This window comes from Anolis carolinensis, chromosome 6 (genome assembly GCF_035594765.1).
Source record: "Anolis carolinensis isolate JA03-04 chromosome 6, rAnoCar3.1.pri, whole genome shotgun sequence".
NCBI classification, from domain to species: domain Eukaryota; kingdom Metazoa; phylum Chordata; class Lepidosauria; order Squamata; family Dactyloidae; genus Anolis; species Anolis carolinensis.
The window spans coordinates 16,079,971-16,095,565 of NC_085846.1; the positions used below are offsets into that span (position 1 = coordinate 16,079,971).

The 15,595-nt window shown below is 45.7% G+C and overlaps 1 protein-coding gene across 6 annotated transcripts in view; it reads left to right on the forward strand.

The window, feature by feature from the left end:
* Positions 1–4,985: 4,985 nt before the first annotated feature.
* Positions 4,986–15,595, forward strand: part of ppp1r12c (protein phosphatase 1 regulatory subunit 12C) — a 47,820-nt gene continuing 37,210 nt past the window's right edge. For all 6 annotated transcript variants that reach the window (XM_008118470.3, XM_062957868.1, XM_008118471.3 and 3 more), the window contains exon 1: positions 4,986–5,497. In XM_008118470.3, the coding sequence (XP_008116677.1) occupies positions 5,123–5,497 (375 nt within the window). In that variant the 5' untranslated portion in view covers positions 4,986–5,122. The remainder of the gene's footprint in view (positions 5,498–15,595) is intronic.

Here is a 15,595-nt window from a genome sequence, read left to right on the forward strand (position 1 = left end):
GAAGAGACCCATTCTTGACCCGCATATTCTCCCGCAGTGAGGACATCAGTTCCAGGTGGAAGGCGGTCCTGGTCGGGGTTAGCTTGACGCTCCTTCCTCTTGGCACGTTTCTCCCTTAAGCCCTCTGTTCGTGCCTCTTCGAACTCCGCAGCACTGCTGGTTACAGCTGACCTCCAATTAGAGCGCTCAAGGGCCAGGGCTTCCCAGTTCTCAGTGTCTATGCCACAGTTTTTAAGGTTGGCTTTGACCTGATCTTTGAATCTCTTTTCCTGCCCACCAACATTCCATTTCCCATTCTTGAGTTCGGAGTAGAGTAACTGCTTTGGGAGACAGTGATCGGGCATTTGGACAACGTGGCCAGTCCAGCGGAGTTGATGGCGTAGGAGCATCGCTTCAATGCTGGTAGCCTTTGCTTCTTCCAGCACGCTGACATTTGTCCGCCTGTCTTCCCAAGAGATTTGCAGGATTTTCCTGAGGCAACGCTGATGGAAACGCTCCAGGAGTTTGGTGTGACGTCTGTAGACAGTCGTAGAGCAGGGTTGGGAGGACAATGGCTTTATAAACAAGCACCTTGGTCTCTCTACGGATGTCCCGGTCATCAAACACTCTCTGCTTCATACGGAAAAATGCTGCACTCGCAGAGCTCAGGCGGTGTTGTATTTCAGTGTCAATGTTGACTTTTGTGGAGAGGTGCTGCCAAGGTAGCGGAAATGGTCAACATTTTCTAATGTTACACCGTTAAGCTGTATTCCTGGCTTTGCAGAGGGATTAGCTGGTGCCTGTTGGAAGAGCACTTTGGTTTTCTTGATGTTCAGTGAGAGGCCGAGCTTCTCGTATGCTTCTGCGAAGGTGTTTAGAGTGGCTTGTAGGTCTTCTTCTGAATGTGTACAGACTATGTTGTCATCAGCATATTAGAGCATATTAACAGATGTTGTGGTGACCTTGGTTTTGGCTCTCAGTCTGCTGAGGTTAAATAGCTTGCCATCTGTCCGATAGATGATTTCCACTCCGGTGGGAAGCTTCCCATCAACAAGGTGAAGTATCATAGCGATGAAGATGGAAAATAAGGTAGGGGTAATAACACATCTCTGCTTGACACCATTGGCTACCTTGATTAGCACTGAATAGCACTTTCAGCTTCAAGGTCTGGCTGCTTCCTGCCTGGGGAATCCTTTGTTGGAAAGTGTTAGCTGGCCCTGATTGATTCATGTCTGTAATTCCTGTTTTTTGAGTGGTGTTCTTTATTCACTGCCCTGATTTTATAATAATAATAATAATAAAACTTTATTTATATACCGCCCTATCTCCCAGATGGGACTCAGGGCGGTTTACAGTCATAAAAGCAACACAAACATTACATAACAACATAATACACATTATTAAACAAAGTAAAATAATACAATACAATAAATCACACTTACATGACCAGATCAAGGGGACGGGAATCATAAAGCGAAATCTAATGCAATATATTCAGGCTCAGAAGTCGGCGGTAGTCCAATATAATTACTCAAAAACCTGCCGACACCACCAGGTCTTCAGTTCCTTACGGAAATTGGATAATGTAGGGGATTGCCTGATCTCTTTTGGCAATGCATTCCAGAGCCGGGGGGCCACTGCCGAGAAGGCTCGTTCCCTCGTCCCCACCAGCCGCACTTGAGACGGTGGTAGGAGCGCGAGAAGAGCCTCCCCGGAAGATCTCAAGGTCCGCACTGGCTCATAGGAGGAGATGCGATCACGGAGATAGGTAGGGCCCAAGCCGTGTAGGGCTTTATAGGTCAAAACCTGCACCTTGAATTGGGCCCGGCAGTTTATCGGCAGCCAGTGGAGCTGCTTTAATAGGGGCACTGTGTGCTCCCTATAGCCGGCTCCCGTTAGAAATCTGGCTGCCGATCTTTGAACCAGTTGGAGTTTCCGGGCCGTCTTCAGGGGCAGCCCCACGTAGAGAGCATTGCAGTAATCCAGTCTGGATGTAACTAAGGCATGGACCACCGTGGCCAAATCAGACTTCTCGAGGTATGGTCGCAGCTGGCGCACAAGTTTTAAATGTGCAAAGGCCCTCCCAGCCACCGCCGACACCTGGGCATCAAGCGCCAGAGATGAATCCAGGAGGACCCCCAGACTGCGGACCTGCGCCTTCAGGGGCAGTGCAACCCCGTCGAGCACAGGTTGCCACCCAATACCCCGATTGGTCCCACGACTGACCAGGAGGGCCTCTGTCTTGTCTGGATTAAGCTTCAACTTGTTAGCCCTCATCCAGTTCGACACAGCTGCCAGGCACCGGTTTAGGGTCTGAGCGGCTTCCTTGGAGTTTGGTGGAAAAGAGTAGTAGAGTTGAGTGTCATCTGCGTAGAGATGGCACCAAACTCCAAAACCCCGGATGACCTCTCCCAGCGGTTTCATGTAGATGTTGAAAAGCATGGGGGAGAGAATGGAACCTTGCGGGACCCCACAGGTCAAAGGCCAGGGGTCCGAGCAGGTGTCCCCCAGCTTCACCATCTGGGAACGACCCTCCAGGAAGGAGCGGAGCCACTGCAAAGCAATGCCCCCAAGACCCATTCCCGAGAGCCGCCCCAGAAGGATACCATGGTCGATGGTATCGAAAGCCGCTGAGATGTCCAGGAGAACCAGAAGGGATGCACTCCCCCTGTCTAGTTCTCTGCGGAGGTCATCCACCAAGGCGACCAAAGCCGTTTCAGTCCCATGACCAGGCCTGAAGCCAGACTGTGACGAATCCAGATAATCGGTCTCAACCAAGAATTCCTGGAGCTGAGAAGCAACCACTCTCTCCAGGACCTTGCCCAAAAATGGGAGGTTGGAGATTGGCCGGTAGTTGTTCAATAATAATGAATCTAAAGTCGCCTTCTTTAAAATGGGCCTCACAATTGCCCTTTTAAGGCAAGATGGAACATGCCCTTGCTGCAAAGAGGCATTGATGATACCCGAAAACCAATCAGCCAGCCCCCCACTGGCGAGTTTGATAAGCCAGGATGGGCAAGGATCTAGGATGCAAGTGGTCGCCCTCACCGCTCCAAGAACCTTGTCAACGTCATCAGGCTGAACAAGTTGAAACGAATCCAATAAAATCTGACAGACAGGTGCCTCGGTTACATCCCCTGGTTCTGCACTAATGTCAGTGTCCAAGTCGGAGCGAATTCGAGCGACTTTGTCTGCAAAATGATGTGCAAACTCGCCACATCGGGTTGTCAGGTGATCAGAAGGCCCCTCCTCCTCAGGGGGATGGAGGAGCTCCCTGACCACCTGAAACAACTCTCTTGGTCTATTAGTTGCAGACGCAATGCGCGCAGTCAAGAAAGTCTTTCTGGCTGCGCACATTGCCATGGAGTATGCCCTAAGAGAGGCTTTAGCCCATGTTCGGTCAGATACACTTCGAGTTCTCCGCCAACGGCTCTCTAGCCCCCGCCTCGTACGCTTCATCACTGCCAGCTCCCCAGTGAACCAGGGGGCTGGTTTGGACCGATGCGACAAGAGGGGACGCTCAGGGGCGATCGTGTCTATTGCCCTAGAGACCTCCGTGTTATAGAGATCTACCAGGACATCAACAGGATCGTCAGCCAGCATGGCAGGAAAATCCCCAAGAGACGTCAGGAATCCATCCGGGTCCATAAGTCTCCTGGGGCAGACCAGCTTAATGGGCCCACCACCTCTGCGGAGGTTAGAGGTTACAGTAAGTCTAAAGCTGATCAGGTGATGATCGGTCCATGACAATGGAAGAATTTTTTGCTCTTCCACACCGACATTTCCCTCGTCCGCAACAAAGACTAGGTCCAAAATGTGGCCAGCTACATGGGTGGGCCCTGATATCACTTGGGACAATCCCATGGTCGTCATGGTGGCCATGAAGTCCAGAGCTGCGCCAGACAGGGCGGCCTCCGCGTGGACGTTGAAGTCTCCCAGCACAACAAGCCGCTGAGACTCCAACACCACGTCGGAGATCACCCTCGCAAGCTCTGGCAGGGAGACTACTGGGTGGTTGGTACACAAGTAGAAGCCCCAGACTGTCCCGGTTACCCACTTTCAGATGGACACATATGAATCCTGAAAATTGCGGAACAGGGCACCTGGTCAGGATGATGGAATCACGATAGACCACCGCAACCCCGCCTCCCCGCCCCCCAGGTCTGGCCTGCTGATGCACTCTGAAGCCTGGTGGACAGAGCTGTTCATTTTTTGTTCATTTTTTAATGCTGGTTGCCAGATTTAGTTCATTTTCATGGTTTCCTCCTTTCTGTTGAAGTTGTCCACATGCTTGTGAATTTCAATGGCTTCTCTGTGTAGTCTGACATGATAGTTGTTGGAGTGGTCAAGCATTTCTGTGTTCTCAAATACATATATATTTGTTTAGAACATTTCTGTGTTCTCAAATACACATATAAATATTGTTTAGAGTCGTTAGCTGCCACTGGTTCCAGACATGGGAACCAGGGGCAGCTAACGACTCTAAACAAAGGATGCCCCCAGGCAGGAAGAGGCCAGGAGATGAAGCTAGTCCATGCTAATTAAGGTGATTAACTACAACATTCACACTGGCCTTCAACTGACAAAGAGTTCTTCTCTCACCCTGGAATTTCCACAGATATATATAAACCTTCCTTGCTTAGTTTCTGCATACCTCACAACCTCTAAAGATGCCAACCATAGATGTGGGCGAAACGTCAGGAGAGAATACTTCTAGAACATGGCCATACAGCCCGGAAAACATACAACAACTCTGCGGCCTTAAGTCTCTTTCCTCCTAGGGAAGCCCAAGGGCGTTGTTTCCCCTCTAACTCCAGCGGCTTTTCCTTCTCATAGACCCAAGCGCCAATTTCCATCCATAATCCTTCTTCCGCTACGGAAGCCCAGAGGCGTTGTTTCGCCTTCTCCTCCTGCTGGACTACACTTCCCGTCGTCCCACGCGCCAATTTCCCTCCTCAAGCTTTTTTTTAAAAAAACTTCTCCTCCTTCTTCCCCCTCCCCTTTCCGCTACGGAAGCCCAGAGGCGTTGTTTCTCCTCCTCCTCCTCTTCCTTCAGTCCAAGAGCAGCGCTGGGCCGGGAGGGCCGCCCAGCCGGGCTGGCGGCAGTGGCGGGAGAGGGAGGAGGAGGAGGAAGGCGAACAAGATGGCGACGCCGCTGCTGTCCCTCTCTGAGGGGGAAGGCGCCCGCGCTCGGCGGAGGGAGCAGCTCCGAGCCTGGGCTGAGGCTGAAGCTGAAGCAGCAGCGGCAACAACGGAGAAGGCTGCTGCTCCGGCGGCTGCTCCTGGCTCGGCCCCGCCTCCTTCTTCTCCTTCTCCCGCCGGTTTCAAGGCCTCTCCCGAAGCGGGCTCCGAGCGGCGGCGGAGGCAGCGGCGGCCCAGAGTGGTGCGCTTCGAGGCGGCGGCCGAGTTCTTGGCTTGCTGCGCCGGGGCCGAGCTGGAGGCGGCGAAGGAGATGCTGGCCGCAGACCCCGGGGCCGTCAACGGGACCAACGCGGACGGCATCAGCGCCCTCCACCAGGTAGCCCAGCCCTCCTCCGCAGGCCGCACAGACTTGGCTTCAGGCGTGCAGTTGCCTCCAGGGAAGGTCGCCCGAAGGGCTTGGTGTAGAACAGGCATGGGCAAACTTCAGCCCTCCAGGTGTTTTGGACTTCAACTCCCAGAAATCCCAGCCAGGGAAGGTAGTCCAAAATTCTTGGTGTAGACCAGTGGTTCTCAACCTGTGGGTCCCCATATGTTTTGGCCTTCAGCTCCCAGCAATCCTAACAGCTGGTATACTGGCTGGGACTTCTGGGAGTTGTAGGCCAAAACACCTGGGGACCCACAGGTTGAGAACCCCTGGTGTAGAGCATGAGCCCACGGTGTGATGCTGCAGCTCCAAAGGCCAGTGCAGTCCTAGGTAAAGGTTTCCCCTGATGTGGAGTCTAGTCGTGTGGACTCTGGGGGTTGGTGCTCATCTCCATTTCTAAGCTAAAGAGCTGGAATTGTCCGTAGACGCCTCCAAGGTCATGCGGCCAGCATGGCTGCATGGTGCGCCATTACCTTTCTGCCGGAGTGGTGCCTATTGATCTACTCACATTTGCATGTTTTCAAACTGTTAGGTTGGCATTAACTGGGGATAACAGCTAGTGCTCATCCCGCTCCCCGGATTCAAACCGCCGACCTTTCGGTCAGCAAGTTCAACAGGTCAGCGGTTTAACCCACTGCGCCACCGGGGGCTGTTATACTGACTGAGACTTCTGGGAGTTGTAGACCAAAGCACCTAAGGTTGAGAACCACTGGTGTACAGCATGAGCCTATGGTGTGATGCGGCAGCTCCAAAGGTCAATCCGATCCTAGGCTTCATCAAACTTCTGCCTTCCTTCAGGTGTTTAGGACTTCATCTCCCATTATTCCTAACAGCCTTAAGCCCCTTCCTTTTCCACATCAGCCACGGCTGAGCGGGAAAAGGAAGGGGCCTGAGGCTGTTAGGAATGGTGGTAGTTGAAGTCCAAAACACCCAGATGGCCCAAGTTTGTCCATTTCTGCTCTAGAAAGAATGCTATTTGACACCACTTTGGGAGTTGTAGTTTTAATAATTTATTTCTGTGCTGCTTTTCTCCCACAACGGGACCCAAAACAGCTTCCAACCTATCAATATCGTACAAACAACAATCCAAACACATATAGAAAACAAATAGAACGGTCAGTAATCAAAAAAACATTTTAAAAATAAAACAGTTTAAAAACAATATACATTAATGTGTTGTCGAAGGATTTCATGGCCGTAATCACTGGGTTGCTGTGAGTTTTCCGGGCTGTATAGCCATGTTCCAGAAGCATTCTCTCCTAATATTTCTCCCACATCTATGGCAGGCATCCCCAGAGGTTGTGAGGTCTGTTGGAAAGTAAGCTAGTGAGGTTTATAGTCCGGCGTGGGAGACAGAACTCTTTGTCTGCCTGAGGCATGTGTAAAAGTTGCAAATTGGCCACCTTGATTAGCATTCAATGGCCTTTCAGCTTCAAAGCCTGGTTGCTTCCTGCCTGGGGGATCTATTGTTGGAAGTGTTAGCTGGCTCTGATTGTTTCTTGTCTGAAATTCATCTGTTCTTTGGGAACCACTGACTGCATAGGGAAGCTGATGAAAAAACACAATATACAAACTATCTACAGACTGACTAAGAAAATCCAATAAATGCTATGTTCAGCAAAGGACAAGAGGGATCCTCTCACTTCTACAGGAGTCTACCGTATACCATGCAGCTGTGGACAAGTCTACATACGGACCACTAAACGCAGCATTGCCCAAGGAACATGAAAGGCACTGTAGACTCATTCAGCCAGAGAAGTCAGCCATAGCAGAGCATTTGATGAACCAACCTGGACACAGTATATTATTTGAGAATACAGAAATGCTGGACCACTCTAACAACCACTATGTCAGACTACACAGAGAAGCCATTGAAATCCACAAGCATGTGCACAATTTCAACAGAAAGGAGGAAACCATGAAAATGAAAAAAATCTGGCTACCAGCATTAAATAACTCCAAAATCATGACAGTAAATAAAAAACAACATTTAAAAAACAAAAAATCCAGACAAAAACAATCAGGGTCAGGTAATACCTCCCAACAAAGGATTCCCCAGGCAGGAATCAGCCTGGCTTTGAAGGTGAAAGACCATTCAATGCTAATCAAAGTGGCCAATTTGCAACATCCACACTTGCCTCAAGCAGACAAGAGTTCTTTCTCCCACCCTAGACATTCCACAGATACATAAACCCCAATTACCTAGTTTCCAATAGACCTCACAACCTCTGAGGATGCCTGCCATAGGTGTGGTTGAAACATCAGGAGAGAATGCTTCTGGAACATGACCATACAGGCCGGAAAACTCACAGCAACCCTACATTAATGTGGTATCTTGTTGGGTTATATAGCACTTCGCTCCAGTCAATAACATTTTTGGCATTTCCTGACACTTCAGTCTAGATTTCTTCACTGAAGGCCTGCCTAAACAAAAAGTTTTGTAGCTGCTTTTTGTAAGAAGAAATGGAGGGAGTTGTTTTAATTTCCTTGGGGAAGGTATTCCAAAGGCTTGGGGTGGCCACTGAGAAGGCCCTCTCCCTCATCACCACCAGCTGCCTTTGGGACAGTGGCAAAAGCAAGAGTAGGCTGATATGAGGGGATATAAAGTTTTGAGCCTTCTCTGCCAAAGCGCTGGTGCCTCAGCCGACTACAAATCCCAGGATTCCGTTGCCTTGAGCCATGGCAGTTAAAGTGATGTCACATTGCATTACTTCTACAGTCTGTGCATTCCAAACTGAGACACATTTGCATTTTGATATTTCATTGTACACAAACTTTGCTTCAGTGCAAGATACCTAAATATATTGGTTGGATCTGTACTGTAGAGTAAATAAGTTTGACACCACTATAACTGCCCTAGTTCAGTCATGAGAACTATAGTTTAGGAGGTCTTTAGCCTTCTAAAAGCTGTTGCTTCAGCAAACCACAACCCGCAGTGTTTCACAACATTGAGCCATGGCAGTTAAAATGGATCAAACTGCATTCAGTCTACATTGAAGATGCCACCATTCTGTATAAAATTATATTCATGCTATGTGTATATGAACCAGTCATTATTTTTTGTGCTTAAACTTGGATCCCATCCCCTTTATGTATATGCAAACATCTGAAAGTATCTAAAACATTTCTTGTCCCAAGCATTTTCAATAAAGGATGCTCAATCTATACCACCATTTCCTCTCCTCCTTTTTTTCTCCTCCTCCTGCTGCTGCTGTTTTCCTCTATGGCTAAAATAATGCAGAGAAATCCTGTACAGGAGTCGAAGTGATCACTTGAGTCTCCAATAACCATCTAATCAAGAGAGGGGTAAACTGCTGCTGAGGGTGACGGATTCTCCTTTTTTGCAGGTCTTTTAAGCTGGGGGTAAATGCCCAGCATTCAGGGATGCTTTAGCATTGGGGCAGAGGTTTGGAGTAGATTACGTTTGCAGTCCCTTTCAGTTATTGTGATTCTATGAAGAAGATTTCTGAATGAAGAATGCTTGATTTCAACACTTAAGACCTGGCATTAGTAGGATGGTTTGAGTCTTAGTAGTATGTGTTGTTGTTATGTTGTGTGTCTTTAGGTTATGTCTCATAGTGATTCTAGATCCATTTAAATCAATGAGTGGGGGGGGGGGGGGGGAGAGGAAGTTAACTACAGTCAGCCTTCCTTCTTCACTGATTCTGCATTCACACATTCCGCCATCCAGGCCTTGAAAATATATTTTAAAAATCCCAAAAGCAAAGCTTGAATTTTGACAATTTATACAAAAAACATCCATAGGACTTGAGCATCTGTGGGATTTTGGTGTAGACAGCAGGTGTTGCTATCAATCCCCAGTATATACCAAATACAGTTTATATAGATGTAATCTTGTTGGTTTCATTGGGTCTACAGCGGTGGTTTCCAACCTTTGGGCCTTCAGGTGTTTTGGATTTCAGATCCCACAGTTCCTAATAGCAAGTAAGCTGGCTGGGATTTCTGGGAGTTGAAGTCCAAAACACCTAGAGGCTCAAAGGTTGGCAGTCACTGATCTACAGTAAGCATCGTTAAAGTCTGGATCCAGCCCATTGTTTCTCATGTTGAGACTATGATCTGGCATACCCGGTGAGAGTGTACATGGAAAAGCTGCTTTCTTATCATCCTGAGCCCTCAGATTTTCTTAATATCATAACTGGGCTATGATGTCTCTCAAGATGAGATTACATCTGGACATCTGCATCTCATTGCTAATCACTTATCAAATTCCATTCAGCAGGTGTAGACTCATCTTGACTTAGAGGAAATTACTCCTAGTTAAATGACAGCGATGGTGTGATCATCAAGTGACAGTTCTCTATTTCTAAAATAAGTGTTTTTCCAAGTCCTGTTTGTCTAGATACCATAAAATTATAGAATTAATGAACATCTGGATCTTTATTTGAGTGGCAGTGTCTGATGTCGCTAAGATAGACATTGTAAAATAAAATGTTTAGTGTAAGCTGCTGCCCAGTAAATGCATGGTTTGTATTGTCTACTAGAGCCCATCCTTGGGAAAAACTTAAAACACTTTTCAATCATTTTAGCTCCAAGATTAAATTTATTTATTTGTTTACAGTATTTATATTCCACCCTTCTCACCCTGAAGAGGATTCAGGGCAGATCACATTGTACACATACAAGGCAAACATTCAATGCCATATGAATATAGAGACAGAGACAGACACAGAGGCAATTTAACCTTTTCCAGCTTCCTGAGGGTATGCTCGATTCTGGCCACAGGGGGAGCAGCTGCTTCATCATCCACTGTGAAACCGACTTCCTCATTCCTTTCAGCACGCTGGTGGCAGTTTGTGGTGTCGTAAATTTAGTTAAGTTAGCTTCCCCACATAGTGGTACCTAAATTTCCTACTTCACAGATGAAACTATCTTTCAGGTTGCTTAACTCAACAACGAGCAAGGGCTATTTTTTATTTTAATTGTCGGGTGCTTTTGGAGAGTAATTACTACATACATCTTCCCTGTTGCTCTCCTCCAATATCTATCCTCCAGATTGCACCACTATTTTATGACCCTGTTCTTTGTGGTTTTTATTCTTATTCCTTTTCTCACCCCGAGTTTTAATTTAGTGTTCATGTGGCCCGCCCTTGTTTTTATTGTTCTTCTGATTTTGCATTGTAATGTATATTATCATTTATTGTATTGTTCAATGTGTTATGATTTGTTGCTCTTTTTATATTTTGTCAAATTGTATTGTTCTGGGCATGACCCCATGTAAGCCGTCCTGAGTCCCCGTTGGGGAGATGGTGGCGGGATATAAATAAAGTTTATTATTATTATTATTATAGTGATTTATTGCAGCTGGCTACTAACCAGCCTACGCCACAGCCTGGCCCCACATTAAACATTAGACCAGAATGTACTCATCCTCGTTTTCTGTGCACACATTCTGTGATGCACATGTTGCTCAGCATCCTGTTTGTGATTTATGCTCATGTCCCTTTTTGAATGGGACCTGGAGAGCTGTTCTGAGGCTCTGGTGCTTCATCCAGAAATCTTCCATGTCTGGTAGCTGTCAAGTCACAAGAGAGGGTGCAGCTTCTTACCAGAAGGGAGAAGGGAGGGAGGCAATTCAGACCATGAAAATCTAGCTGGTCTGAGCTCCTGGCAAAGAAAAAGGCATGTGTGTTCCATTTGGGAATGCACTGTCATTTCTTCTGATGTCTTTCATAACAAACAGAGACCAGCTGCTTCTATATGGTCTGAATTGCCTCCCTTCTCCACCAGTAAACTAAAGGTGGTGGGAGAATGCAAAACCCCCTGTGTGAACTTAAATGCATACATAGCATCTCAGCCACAGTGTGTTGCTAGTATAGAGTCTTTCTTGACCTATGGTTGCTTCCAGGCAGACCTTTCCCCAAAGAAATGGGAAACACATGACCCTCCCTATATTGTTAGACTACACCACCCACCAACTGTAATGCTTGCTTGGGCTGGTGAAAGGGCATCTACAGAAGTAATGGGGACCTGTGATGGGCCCAAGGGCCAATTTTCTGCTACTGGGACCCTCCACGAGCTGCATAAATAGAAATGAAGGAGCACCATAAAAATTGGTCTAAATTCCAATTCTGGTTTTGAAAAGTGCTTTTTAAAATGTTAAAACAGCAGTCTGTGTGAAAAATGAATTGCCCCCCTTGGAAGCTTCCAGGGGAAAGAATTCACTGTTTCTTTAGCCAGAAAACAGTAGTCCAGAGAGTTTGGAAGTGTCAAGGGCCACAAAAACTGCCTTAGAGTCCATGTTTATCCCCTGATCTACACTTTGCTCTCCTCAGAAACAGAAGTTGCACACTTTCATTTCATTGAAATGGCAATTCATTCTGGACTATGTGTGCCAACAGGATGGTGGTGAACGGTCCTGGAATGCAATCTTGCTTTTTTCTTGTGTGAGAAAAAAATGTTTATGTGCTTATTTGTGTCACCATCACTTATTTGTGCCACCATCATTATCGCCATTATCTTATTTGGATATTGAAATAATACTATTGTTGGCTGATACTGCCAATCCATTGAAAGCTTAAAAATATATTCCTTTTGACATTTCTTAAGCTGCTATCAGTCTTATGTCAGATTCAAGTGAAATGAAAAAACGGGACTTTGGCACTGTCTGATTGCAAAATGTTGCCTCAAGGGCCTGATGTATTGTTCAAATTCTAGTTTCCTTCAGGGCCACATAGCTCATTATGATTTGGCAAGATGAACCCTGAGGTTTGCATATTTCTGGTTGCTGAGGAAGCTCTTGTCTAGTGTGATTCTGAAGAAGGGTTCATACCAATCCTTCTCAAATGTAGCTGCTGAAAAATTTGGATTAGGAACAGAAGAGCGGACTGTACTACAGTCAGGGTTATTTTCTATAGTCCTGTAGCATAGTAAATTTCTAGGCACTCTGCTATAAGCCAGCCTTCCAAATAAATCCACAAAAAAATTCTATCCTGCTCTCTCTTGACCCCCAACGTGCTTTGTTTTTTGAACCACACTGACAAAAGTTCTGTATAGAAAGGAGGGGAGTTTACTTCTCACTCATTTTCCTGGTCTTCTAGAGCTGGTTTTGTTCATTACAGATAGCCAGCTTTTCACTAGTTCCTTGCCTCCTCCTTTGCTGAACATAGTCACATTATACAAAGTGATAACTGAGTATTTACCGGAAGCTTGGCTTATTTTGACCAGTCTGTATACTGGTGTATGTAGCTCGTTATCTGACAAATCAGCAATAGACAGCTTATTTATTGACTCGTGGGGTCCTGATTTATTACTTCCCAAAAATGCCAAGGCAATCAAGAGTATTCATAAAACCTGGTTCAGATCTTTGGCAGTTGGTTTAGTCTGGGATGGACAAAACATAGCCCCAAGATTTTATGTAGGCTGTTGTTGAGGCCCTAGACTCCCTGAACCAGCCTTTATTGACCAAAATATATTGATTCCGTCCTTGGAAGTCGCTAGGAACAACTATTCGAAATAGTTTTTAGGTCTGCCCCTTTGTCAAAAATACACAAAACCAGAAGTGGACTTCCAGGGTGAAATTGTTTGTCAGTTTTTTTGGTACCACCAGAGGCTTCCCGCACATGACCACATATGACAGTTTATGCTTGCAGGAGGAAACTCTGTGAGCGAACAAACTTGCATAGACTAACATGTAGCATGTTCATGGTAACTTACAATTTTGAATCATTATGGCCAATATAAATCTTCTGATGAAACTAACTTGATCTATGAATTACTTCATTTGACTCTTAATAGTTGAATTCTATACCCTGAAGGCAACAATCTTCTGATCTTGGAAACTGAGCAGTGTCAGACCAGGTTAATACTTGAAGAGAGGACTACCAGGGAGTAAGAGGTGCTTAAGGATATATTTCAGAAGAAAACTATGGCAAATCAACTCTCCAAACAAAGTTACTGCTCTTAATTGATTGACTAAAGAGAATGATCAGTTCAAGATGACTAAGCAATTCTATTTCCTCAGAAGTTTTGGGACTTCATTTCTCATAATCTCTTCCCACTGACTTAGTTGACTGTTGCTGAAGGGAGGTATAGATGCACATGCACACTCACAAAAATACAAAAACACCATTGTATGCCCTCTGTTTTCAGAAGTTTAGTAACCATGTTTGGCCATACTTGGTAGAAAGGATCAGCATGAAAGACATAACTTTTTGGTTCTTTGGTTTACACCCCCTCCTCAAGACTCACACCGGAAATATTCCACAAGTGTGTTTAGTACAGCTGTGGAAGAGGAGATTGGCTGTGTCTGGACTGAATCCCCTTTTCCTGGGTTTCTCATTATGAGGCTCTGGGGCTGCTGTTCTTCTGTATTCTTCTCCTTGCCCACCCCTGTGTCTGCCCCACATACGCGCTTCTGCTTCATTTTCCATTACTTCATTCTCGTGATGTTGCTTGGCTTTTTGCCCTGATCCCCATCCTCCCTCCATCTCCAAACACTACTCTGACAGACTCTGGTTGAAGGGTGGGGGGACGGTAGGAAGATTTGCGGGGGGGGGGGGGGATATGAGGGTTCCTTCCCATGTAAGGTGTGCTGCCCTGGAATTAAGAACTAATAATAGGGAGCGGCTTCAGATAATGGTTTTTTTATATATATTTCAGAGAATTGTGGACATTTCAGGGAGAGAGTTGGAAGACTGTATGTTGAGATTTCTGTGGGCACTTTCAGGAACAGTTGCTGCAAAATAGAATCTTGGAGATATGGTAGACATTAATGTTGAGGATGTTAAACCACTTTGCATATGAAAAGTCTATACTTGCAGAATTGTGCAGACTGGAATTGCATTTTAAAAAGAAAAAAGTTCGTAGAGTTTCAGGAACTAATGGGAAGGTTGTGAAGAATTTCCTGTGGTGTTGTTCTTTAGTGCCGTATGTACTTGCATCTCCTTCTGGGTCTTTGAAACAAGGTAGATGATGCACAATATAAACATCTGTTCACTTTGTTCTCTTTTAATTTATGCAGGTTGGGGAATTCAACTTTTCCCAAAGGTAGATTTTAAGCTACTTAGGCAAATAGACCTTTAAAATGTTTTACACACATTGCCTTGGATAATGCTGGTATAGAATGGCTAAGATGGTCAGGCCATGTGGTGCAATGTTGAGTTGAAGAGAACCAGGTCCAAATCTCATTCTGCCTTGAAATTCACTGAGGGATCTTGGACCATAAAAAGTCAATATTCCTTATCTAAACTTTCTTCACAGTATAGTTAAGATAAAATAAACATAACAATTAAAATGAATAAATAAAACAGAACGAGAAAGGTATGTTCCACCCTAATGTTACATATAAAGAGAAAGGTAAAAGCCATTAAAATTCTGCCGTTATCCCTAATCCTGTGCTTCTTTTTCCCTTGGTTAAATTGCAAAATGTGGTTGTCTTAACACCTGTGTACATGCATCTTGGAACTTGACCTTGCCAGCATACCTGAAGAAGAAATTAGTCTAAGATGATGTGATAACTTACTCAAATACTGAAAAGTTTAACATACTAGTGCTTTTTTCCTGCACAGAGCAAACAAGAGGGTCAAAATACAATAAAATGCAACTGAGTTAAGTGTCAGAAAAACCTTGACAGTACAAGTGTTTTATATTTAAAATTGGTGGTCTCTGAAGGTGGCATTCCCTCCTTTGTTGGATGATTTTTTTTAGAAGAGGTTGAATGAGTGCCTCTTGGAGTTCTGTAGTAGCGGATCCCCTGCATTTGCAAGATTTGGATTACAAGAACTTTGAAGTCTTTTCCTACTACTTACTTACTTAGGCGATCCCTCATAGTTCGAGGATGTTGGTCCTCCATTTCTTGGAAGACGCCTGTGCGTCTTCACAGAAATGTCTTCACAGATTGAGGTCCCAGCAGTGGTGTGATTAACACAACGAGAGTGGCTTCTCAGTCTGTTGCAGCCTTCTTCTGCCTTCACAGCCGTTGTAACATATACCATGTTATCCTCTGCCTGCTCCATTGTTGAGGTCTTTGGGTCTTCGGATTGTTCTTGGTCTGGATGGCCAGTCCTGGGAGTGTGTGACTCCAGTGGTTGT